The sequence below is a fragment of the Cucumis melo genome, chromosome 1 (assembly GCF_025177605.1).
Source record: "Cucumis melo cultivar AY chromosome 1, USDA_Cmelo_AY_1.0, whole genome shotgun sequence".
Lineage (NCBI taxonomy): Eukaryota > Viridiplantae > Streptophyta > Magnoliopsida > Cucurbitales > Cucurbitaceae > Cucumis > Cucumis melo.
The window spans coordinates 16,990,294-17,002,118 of record NC_066857.1 but is presented as its reverse complement, the minus strand read 5'-3'; the positions used below and the strand labels follow the sequence as shown (position 1 = coordinate 17,002,118).

General features: G+C 27.7%; 1 protein-coding gene across 1 annotated transcript; it reads left to right on the top strand.

The window, feature by feature from the left end:
- The first annotated feature begins 4,933 nt into the window (after window positions 1–4,933).
- LOC103490329 (protein SMALL AUXIN UP-REGULATED RNA 12-like) lies at window positions 4,934–5,836 on the top strand. Its single transcript, XM_008449798.3, has one exon. The coding sequence runs from the start codon at window positions 5,025–5,027 to the stop codon at window positions 5,478–5,480; it is 456 nt and encodes a 151-aa protein (XP_008448020.1). The 5' UTR covers window positions 4,934–5,024; the 3' UTR covers window positions 5,481–5,836.
- Window positions 5,837–11,825: the final 5,989 nt, after the last annotated feature.

Here is an 11,825-nt window from a genome sequence, read left to right as displayed (position 1 = left end):
TGGCTAGGGTTTTCACTAGGGTTTTCTTGTGATGAGGAAGAAGAAGATGAATAATTACATGTGCATCCTGCGGCGCTTTTAAAAACATTAAGAATAATATAAAATTATTATCATTTTCTTTTCTTTTTCTTTAATCTTTTTCAAATAAAATCTTCTACACTCTCTCTTCATTTAAACCCATCAAATCCTCGTTTTAACTCACATCACATCACCTTTATTTTTCCCAAAATAATATATATCCTTCAATAATTATATTATAATATAATTATTTTAACTTCAATTCAATTAATTATATAATCATATATAATTAATCAAAATTTCCTCAATTACAAATAATTAGATATTCCAAAATATCTAATAAATTCTAATTTTTATAAATCAAAGATTTCAATAAATCCAACTAACACTCAAAAGAATTTCTAGAATTGTCAAAACTAAAACTAAGATAATTAAAAATAAGATTACCTTAATTTGGAGCGTTACAACAAATGTTTTCATGACGTGATAATAATTTAAATTTAAAAAAATAAAGAAAGCCATAAAGAAAAGTAAAAGACTCACAATTAAATTCCTCGATTTGCAAACAAATTTTGGTGAAAGATATTGTGGTCCATTGGTTGTCAAAGCATATTTATTTTATTGAAAAAAAACATAAATAAGTTCCCAACTAATAAAAATCTAATAAATAATAAAATTGTTGAAAATATTTATAAAATATAATAAAATTTTAAATTTTGATCAAGATAAATATTGATCAACTTCGATAAGAGTATACTAGTGTGATAGTGACTATCAATGACTGATCTATAATCTTGCTATCCATTTTTGTCAAATTATAAAAAAATGACCATAAATTCTATAGTTTTAGTAAAAAAAAAAAAAAATACCTCTAAACTTTCATTAGTATTAAAAATACTCTCATAGTTAGTTTTGGATGAAAATCATTAATTTTTTTTTAGAAAATGAACTATTGAAAAGTTTCATAAATATCTTTAAACTTAGAAGAGTTTTCTTTTTTTTTAAAAAAAAAAAAACTCTCATTATATTTTACCCCAATTTTCACTACAACCAAAATTTTAAATTAAACATAAAATTCTACAAAATCTCACAAAATTCTATAATAAAAATTTCTACTTAAGAAACATACAAAAACAATAACGGGTCAAATAAAAAAAATGTATTTAATTATTTACATACTAAACTTTTAAAAATACCGATAAACTTTAAAAAGCTTAAAAAATAATCTTAAATTTAAACAAACAATTAATAAAAGAATTACTCCCTACGGTTATATAACACAAAGTCATTAATACTATCGTACTCTATTATTTATTTTTTTATTTTTATTTTCTTCCGTCTCTTCTCTGATAAGAATTGTCTGACTCTCGTAAGTGTCAAAAAGAATAAGGAATAACCAAACCATTTAGAGACTTAAATATTTCAATGAAGTTGTATGTTAATAATTTAGTGTGTGTTAATAATTAAATACAATTTTTTTATTTAATTAGTATGGTTTAAGAAAAAAAATTATTTCTAAATTTTGTGGAATTTTATGTTTTAACTTAAATTATTTCTAAACCTAACATGTACATATGTATATATACGTATGTGGAAACTTGTGAAAGTTCCACAAAGCATTCCACATTATTTATCTTTCAATCCTTCCACTATAGAGACTCATACACTAACTTGTCTTTTTGATTAGTGATTACATCAATTCTTTTTCTAAAAAAAAAAAATTGCTTATGGTAACTTTTTCACAAAAGACCATTTGGACATTTCTCTTTCATTGTAAGGTCACTATGCCAATAATGTTGCATTGGTACGGCAACTTTAAATGGGTGAATAAAGTTTTTACATAATTAAACGAAACTTTTTAACTAAGTGTGTACAATTAAACAAATTAACAAACTTTTTACTAATAAGTAATGTAATCAACAACTTCATCGGTATAAATGCATTCACATCCAAAACAACTTAATAAAGTGACGTAAACAAATTCAAACATCTATTTTAATTTTTATAATAAAATTGATAACACAAATATGCAAAGATCAATTTAACCGACCTAAATATACAAGTGAGCAATTAATATCAAAAACAAAAATTTCAATTAATTCCAAGCATTAAAATTTAAGAACAAATTAATTGCAAAATTAAATAGTCGAGACTTACATCCGCTTTCCAAGCTCCTCTTGGATATGTCACTAAAACTTCAAACTAACTCTTTCAAAAATTAGAGACAACTGCTACAATGCTCTTTTTACAAGTTCAAGAGCAAGCTCAATCTTCCACGAATCATGATCAAACCGTCACCGTTGACTCTTTTTAAGGATTAAGAGCACAATCACTTTAGCAATGGATGAAATAAAGAACAAACAAGAAAAACTCTCTCAAATATTAAATTCACAAATTTAAGGCACTTAACTAATCAATTCCCACAAATACAGTATAACTCTCTCAAAAATTAGATGAAAATAATAAAAATTGAGAGCGTTGAGAGAAAATCAATAATGAAAATTTTTTTAAATTATGGAGGATTGAAAATATTGAAAGTTGGTGTGACAAATGTATATCTTAATTTTGAAGAAGATGTCTTTAAACGGATTTGAGAGAAGTTGTTGAAATCTAAAATAAATTTAGTCAGATCTTGTAAAAGAAAATTAAATAGTGAAGAGATTTAAACCCAATTAGCCGTTGACACGAACAAAGATAATAATATATTTTAAATTCCAACAAAAACACAAGTTCTAACATCTTAAAAAAAAAAAAAAAAAAAAAAAAAAACTAACCATTAAACACAAACTAATTAAAATAAAATATTAAGTTTATTTTCTTTTTCGATTCATTTCCTCTTTAAAATAAAATCAATTAAAAAAACATATAATTTTTTCTGTGAGTGAATCCAATGGGGGTCCCGTCTCTCATATGTTTGAAGTTGCCTTCTTTTATTAGGATTCCATTTTCATGAAAAATAAAATTAAAAGAAATTAACCTCACCATCATATTTATTATATCTTCAAACATGAAAGCCAGCTTAATTCGTACGATAGCTTTTTCCGTCCACTTCTTTTACATACCACGACATTTATTTGATGGCATTGAATTTTCATCCATATGTCCATATTTTTAAATTTTTATGAATTTGATATAGATATATGAGATGTGATGCAACATTTTCATTGAAATCCATGTTTTAAATCTTGATTTTTTTTTTTTTTTAAATATGTAAAGTTTCTTTTGAATTAACAATTAGAACAGTGTGATATGTTTGAACACATATAATTATTTAGTTTCTAGATGAGTTTTTCCCCGTGAAAATGAACTATTTGAATGGGAATCTCTATGTGAAATTAATTATTATTTAATTTACTTTTTAGAAAAATGGAGAAAAAAAATCATAAAATTAGGAGGGACCAAAAATTTATATAGGAGACTCAAACCTTACTCTACCACCTTGTGGGTATTTATAAACACACTTGATACATATTTGAAAGTAACTTTAAAATAGTTAAAATCACGTTTATCGAATTCAAAGGTATTCTAAATAATGTATTTAATTGTTCACTTTTATCTATTTTTTTATACTATCAAAAGTAATTTTATGAATGATTAAAAAAAACATATTTGAAGGTAATAATTTTAATATATAGTGTTGTAGAATAAAGTGAACTATTATTTCGAAAACAACCAAAGAATTACTATGGAAATTAAACACCAAAGCAATTTCGAGATTCGTAGACCAAAAAAGTAACTAAAAATCAAATTGACTTCGAAAAGAATTGTGAACTAAAAGGGTAATAACTTTCTATTTTCTTTAATTACCATTCACATATAGGGAAGAGTATCCAAATTTGTCAGCTACAATCGGTAAAGAAAACTAATTGTCGATTTAATTGACGTAACATTGTGTATCTTTTAATGAAACATTGGAAGTTTGAAAAGATATGGTCCAAATCTCCTATTCCTATTATGTAGTGGTTGATTATAACTTTTAAGTTAGGAAAATACATGAATGAGTCGAGATAACACATAATTGAAAGTGATTTCAAGGATATAAAAGTATGATTAAAAATTTTGTGCTTAATTTGAATCAATTTTACGTTGGGTGACTTTTGAAAAAAATTTCTGAAAAACATGTGAGTGAAGATAAAGTATCATGAAATGATTGTCCATGTTTGTTTATGGGGATATAATTGTTGCTCTTAGAAGTAGGAGAGTTCATGATTTGATTTTGAATATATATCAAAATGAATGAAACTTTTTTGTTTGCTCCAAACTAAACTAAAACGAAGCATAAATTCCTAAAGTCGTTTAATAATTTAATGAATCAATTGGTCATAAACTTTTTTTTTTTTTGTCAACTAAGCTTGTGGATTTTAAGAAAGATCAATAACTAGGTAGACACAAACTTGTTAGATGTAAAATCAGAGTCTTTATTATTTTAACAATATTATTTAAATATATTAAAATTTTATATTTTTATAGGAAAAAAAGTAATTATTATTATTTAACGAAGTTTTTTTTTTGTTAGAAAATTAGTGAGAATAGCTAATCGAAGGATAATTAAAATTACAAAGATTAAAATGGAATCCATATACGAAATTTAATAAATTCCAAAATTTAGTAGAAAGGGATAGTTTAATAAAAAGAAATAAAATATGTTAGAGAAGAATAATTAAGAAAAAGTATTTTTAAAAAATGGAGAGAGAAAATAAATAAAAAATGAAAAAAAGAGGGAGAGAGAGGAGAGAGATTAGTGAAGTAATTGGACGTTAAATAATCATTTTGTCTAATGAAGTATACACCTCCACATGGGATTGACTACAAAATTAACAACACCCCAATCTCGTAATTATCTCCAACTTCATACCCCTTTTCATTTCTCCATCTCAAATCAACAATTCCCTCTATATATATATATATGCACACCCACACACTTACACAAACAATCGAACCCCCAAATACTCCAACAACAAGATAATCAAATCAAAACTTCCCAAAACTTTCAAGTTCCAGGAGAAATGTCGACCGGAATCGCTAAATCCAACAACATCCGCCGCATCGTCAGCATCCGCCAGATGCTGCAGCGGTGGAGGAAGAAGGCTCGAGTCACCGCCTCCTCTCGGCGCGCCAGCGATGCTCCGACGGATGTTCCGGCCGGGCACGTGGCGATCTGTGTAGGAAGCAGTTGTAGAAGGTTCGTGGTTCGGGCTACTTTCTTGAACCATCCAATCTTCCAGAAGCTTCTTTTGCAAGCGGAAGAGGAGTACGGGTTTAGGAACCAAGGTCCTCTTGCGATTCCTTGTGAGGAGTCGGTTTTCGAGGAGGTTCTTCGGAGCGTTTCCCGGTCTGAATCGGGTCGGTTCATGAATCTTCAGGATATTCGTCGCCGCTGCCACGTCGACTCTCCAAGTGGTCTCCTCCGTGAGTCTCGGCCGTTGCTTTTTGATTTCGCCGATAAATCGGTTTACTGTTAGTAAAAATGAAAGGAAGGACTAATTAACTGAAGATTGCGACTCGGGCTGGTGAATCGGCCGAGTTCAACTCAACTCACTGGACTAACTTCTTTACTGTTATTAATATTATGATTATTATTATTATTATTTTTCCTTTTGAAATTTGATTTTTTTTTATAATTTTTATGGAAAGAGAGAATTTATGATTTTGTGTCATTATTTGATTCAAGACAAAAAAAGGAGATGGGTTAACTCGGTCACCCGGTGGTGTCTCACCCCGAGTCGAACCGGATAAAAGTTCATTAATTACTTCATGTACATTGTGATGCCTTTTTTCACCAATTTCATAAACGAAGCTTAAATTTTTATTTTGTCTATGTTCTTTGGGAATATAATCTTGTTTCAACCTTTTGATAAATTTTCATGATAAATAACATATATTTTTTTTTTTTGGTAAAAACATGTGAGAGCTCACTATCCATTTGCTAATGAGGTTGTTTTAGTAAGTAGTAGCTTATACACAGGGGGCTAAAATAAATGCAGCGAAGTTCAAGTTTTGAAAACTCACTCATATTGTTCATCTACACTCGTTAATTGAAGATTCATCCAAACTCATTTTACATCTCACTTTCCAACATCTTTTTCATTTGCTAATTAACCCAACTTAACTCACCCAAGTTGATATATAGGTAAGGTGTTAGTAGTTTTTACAAGGTTTTATTAATTTTAATTTATAAAAATAATAATAATGACGATGGCGACGACAATGATGATGACAACGACGACAACATAAAAATAAATTCATCAAAGTGACTATGAAATTCTAATTCAAAACTTGTTAAAATCAAAATATCAAGTTACTAAATAAAATAAAATTTTAATCAAGTCTTCCTCTCAAAACTCAAAAATAAATATTCTTAAAATTCGAGAAATAAATTAAAACGTCATTATTTACCCTTATCTAGAATCTAACTACTATAAAAAAAATATTTCACGTGATTCATTTTCAAACTTTTTAAATATACAAGTATCTTAAATTTAAACTTTTAAAATTTATACACTTAAAATAGTTAGACTCCTTAATCCTACCTTGGACTTAACATTCTAAACCTGCACATCAAAGGAAGGGAACAATTTTAATTGAAAGAGAAAGGATAATTCAATAGAAAAAAGAAAGTAATTGGAATTGGGATAGTTTGAAGCATAGAAAGTCAAGAAAGAGAGTAAGTTGTGATGTTTATATTTTTTGAAATTTTTAACTATAAAAAAAGTGCAACAATTGTCCTTTCTCTTGAAGCCACTAATTCATTTTATTTCATTAATTAATTGTTCATTTTGGTGAGAATGAAGTTTTTATTTTTCTTAATATATATGGACTTTGATTTTTATTTTGAGTAAATGAGTATGATTGAGATATATCAAAATTTTAATATATGTCACCTAATTAAAAATAAATTAATAGACTTTTGAGTAAAGAGAAAAGGTATATGATAACATAAGTCGGTTTGGCTTTATACATAAATATATATATTTTTTTCAAAATATTTGACGTGAAATTAATTTGTCAACTTCTTGATTTTCTTTTTAAGAAATGATGTCAATATTAATTTCTTAAAAAACTTGAACGGAGTACAACCTTTCTATCCCATTATCCTAGAAGTTAACTTCTTCGATAAAAAAGAAATTACACAAAATTAGTTCGAGCAATTTTGTGTATATTTTCACTTCTTCTCATGGAAGTAAATGCAAATGTTACAAACTTGGAAATAAGAGTAAATCCAACGTTAGTTATATGTGATTTTAGAGAAAGAGAAACATTAACAACATTGTAAGAATATGAAAAAGAAAGAAAGAAAGAAAGGAAAAAAAATCAAACTTTTGGGTCAAGAGCAAAGCCCAAAACAAAGTAGGGCCTGGGAAAGGAAGGGAGCATGAGTCCAATCCCATGCCTGAGAAATGCCCAGTATACTAAACTTATTTCTTCCATATTACGTATAATAACTTATGTAACACATATTATGTGACACATGAAACCATTAAATAAATTCAATAACATTTGGACTTAATTTTGCTAAACTTTGAAATATTTACATAACTTTATCATAAAAAGAAACTATTATGCTAACATTTTTTAAACTTTGATTTATTTATATTAGATAATAAAATGTTATTAATTTTGTTTAGAGGCAGAGGTATTTCTCCTAATCATAAATTTTATATTATTAAGTTGTTTATTACAAATTTATTTAATACATAACGATTTATTTTTTGTCATAATTTTTTTTCATTTCATTATCAAATTATGCATACAAATCACGAAATCATGCAACATGAGAACGTGATTGGTCGTTTATAAATATCTAAATTACAATTATGATGTTGAAGTATGAGCATATAAAGATTGAAAAGAACATTAGTTATAGAATTACTTCATGAAGTCATCATCAAAGCTTAAAAAAACTATATAATATATATATATATATATATATATATATATATATATATATATATATATATATATTGAATTATTTGGTTTTGGAGATAAGGTTTATGTGTTTTCTTTTTAATTAAATTTTTGGTAAATTAATTGATAGATTATGATTTTAATTAATTTTGGAGATAAGGTTTATCTTGACAGGGCTGATTGAGATGTTCCCAAATTATTGCAAGAGAGGGAAACTTTAATTATTTTCTAATTACATAATTTAATTTAGCTTTTAAAGAAGTGATTGAAGAAAAATATTAAACATACTATATATATATATTAGAAAATAATAGTAACTAAAATAAGATAATTGAAATGAAAAGCAATAGCCTTAGGTTGTTTGGTCCATTTTGGCAGTCCCACTTCACATGAACATAATATATATATATATATATATAAAGCATCTTTAATTAGGGATTAAATTAAATTGAAGTGAATAGAGGATTTGGGCTGAAACCAGCTATGTTTTGAGATTGAATGAGCTGTTAATAACTTAATTAGGCCCTCTTGTGTTGGACTTTGGGGCTTTTGTATGGCCCTCTCCTTTCAAAAGCCAAACATTTAAACCTTTCTTAAGAAGAGGGTCCCCTTTTGTTTTGGATACTCACTCTTTAATATTCTTATACATAATTAAGCTACACATTATATTTGTCAGGTGGAATAGAGGAATCAAACATCTGGATATCATGTTGTGATATAACTTTTATGTTGTGAATATTTTTCTTTGGTTGAATCTAAAAAGATTTGTTTGATATTGTATCATGGTTCTTTTGAACAACTTAACGTTAGAGACCATTTTCATCCTTCATTCTCATCAAATGCATTTTGTTGAGTGTTTGCATGAAACTTATAGAAAAATATGGTATACTAAAGAAGCGTATGCTAGTTTTGAATTATCTTAAGTTATAAATACATTTTAAGTGTTTAAGTGTGCTAACTTTAGGTAAATTCTCTTTTGTAATTTATTGAGTTTTAGAATGAAAAAAGAGGGTGAGTAGTCACGAGTTTTCAAAGTGATTTTGTAATTGGATTTGGGGAAAGATTTCTATGTGATTATAATAGCTTTCCACATTTGAAAAGTTTAAAGAAAATCATCAACTCCAAAGCACTATAAAATAAGCTTATGCTTTTCTTTTTTTCTTTTTTAATCTCAAGTCATCTAAGTTGGAAACACTTTAACTTTAGAAGTTCTAAAACTCTAGTTAAATTCCCTTTGTATTCTCTAGTTTGAGGGTTGAAAAAAATGCTTGAGTAGTCTAAAGTTTTGAGAAAGTGATTTGTGATTGGCAATTGGCGTCGAAGAGAGATTTTTATGTACTGATTGTAATGATTTTATCCATACATATGGTGATTTTCTTTTTGTGGTTTTTTCTTCCGTTTGAAGTTTTTTCCACATTAATTCTTGTAATTTCCATTTTCTTTGTCTTTCTATTAAGTTCTACTTATTCATGAGGTAGAAGAAGTGGAAGGGTTTTTCCTAATAGTATTATATGTCAAATTAGGATTGTTGTTTGGACCTTGTTATTTGTTTTTGAAGTTTAGGGATGGAGATTTGAAATCTAGATGTTTACTTGAGAGAAAACACATCCTAACCAGTTAATTAGATCAAAGTTTAAAATGTTGATGCCGATGGAAATATCGAGACCTAAATTTTACAAAAATTTCAATGAAAATATCGAGACCTAAATTTTACAAAAAATTCAATGAAAATATTGACATCGAAGGATATAATTACGAAAACTATTCTAAAAAAACTCACAAAAATAAATTTAAATTAATAAATAAAGGTTTTATGATTTTTAAACAAGGTCAATAGACATAGTATTTATATTATAATTATTACATTGGTAAGATTTTGTTGTTATTATTTTTATGTTTCGTGGATTTTTTTATAATATCATGGAAATATCTATTAACTCATACAAATATATCTCGAGCATATATGAAAACATAGGGATATCAAGAAAAAGAGGATATATGTCGACCAAAATTTAGTACTAAAATATATTGAGAAACATGACCTAAAATATAATATAGAAAAAGAAAAGGGAGGGAGAGAGAGAGAGAGAGGATGCAAAGGTTGACAAAGAAGAGAGAATTGAATTAAAGATATGGAAAACATAACAAATCAGACAAGGGATACCCTACCCATTTTCTTGGGTTCCCTCTTTGCATGTAAAAAATAAATAGGCTCAAATGGAAGGGCATCAATGCAATGTTCTTGCTTTTCTCCCCATAAAAACAAAACTCCCTTCCTTCTCATTCTCTCTTCATCTCATTCATTTTTCTATACATATATACTATACATTATAAACAAGTTTATAATCAAAACAATAACTGTTAGGTACCAAATTTTGTCCATGGAAAAATGTAATTGATCTTTATGTGACATCAATGATAAATTTGTAATTCGAAGAGGAGAGAACCTCTAAATCAAAGAAAAAAAGACTTTAATGTCTAAGCCAGTAAGAAAATTATAGAATAGAGAATAAATCCAATAAAGTTTTTAGTTCCGAGTAGGATTAAATTAAAATATGAGATTTAACCTTTCTAAGGTTGTGTACGAAAATGACTTTAATTTTCTCAATCCTAGACAAGTTAGATTAAAATTTTATCTTATTTATATTATACTATCTCATATTATGTTGATTTTTAGTTTTAATTACTTCGATGTACCTGTAACGACTCAACTTTTTATATTAAGTTGAGATCATTACAAAAAAAACAATAACAAGAGACATTTTTTTGAAAAGAGGAAAACTAAATTTTCATTAAAAACATAATATTGAAACACCGATACATAGACGCGGAAGTAAAACTCAGTCCCCATATGACATGTCATGAATCCTTCTCTATCGCTCGCCAGCTTTTCTCTAACTTTACCTTTGCCTGAAATATTAAACATAGAAAGAGTTAATATAAACATATACTCAGTAAGGGACCCACTACTAGTCCCGCTAGGTGTCTGCTAACTTCCCATTAGAGTCCCGTAAGGAAGTATCCCTAAACTGGCGTGTTCCCAAACACACGCAATCTAGTTATCCTATAGGAACACATCTGGTCTTCGGTGAACCCAAAGGAACACCTAAGACAAAAACTGGTCTTCGATGAACTCAAAAGAACACTTAGGACAATCAGGCTATAAGTGACCCCGTCTGACCACTCATATGCATAACCTCTCATGATACTGGTGATCCCGTTGGACCACACAGTTATAAAAAAGTGGTAATCTCGAGGGACACCTATATGGGTACGACTCTAATAGACAAAGTTAACAGAACGTTCATCCATAACATGTAACATATCATAAACATCATAAACATGACATGAATATTAATCTTAGCGTCCTTAATCATGTGATTAATATATTATGCATCATCATCAACGTAAACCAGTCATCAACATAATATCAGTTATCATCATTAATCATCAACATCAACACATTATGAATCTTAGCTACATCAATGCATAATAGAAAATTACATACAAACTCTTAACTTCAGTTCGAAGGTCTAGTAGGAGAATCTTTTACTTGGAGATTTTAGCAGTACTCCTTAGCTGAGAGTAAAAATTCTCCAATTAATTTGATCCTAATCATAAAAGGAAATTTCAATATCTTAATTAATGAAATTAGCAATTGGCTCCAAAAATTCTTTCAAATTAATTAACTTCCAAAAGATTGGGGTTGAAACTAAATCAACCTTAATTGGAAAAAATCCAAGATTTAATCTTAAAAAATTAGTCAATTTGGTCGAAAAAACCGATCCTGACCGTCTGCTGCTGACCCCTAGATATTAGATATATAAAATTTTATTGTCTAAAATAGTTACTCTATTTGTTGAAATATGCATGATAACTAATTTATGAAAGATAACGTTTGT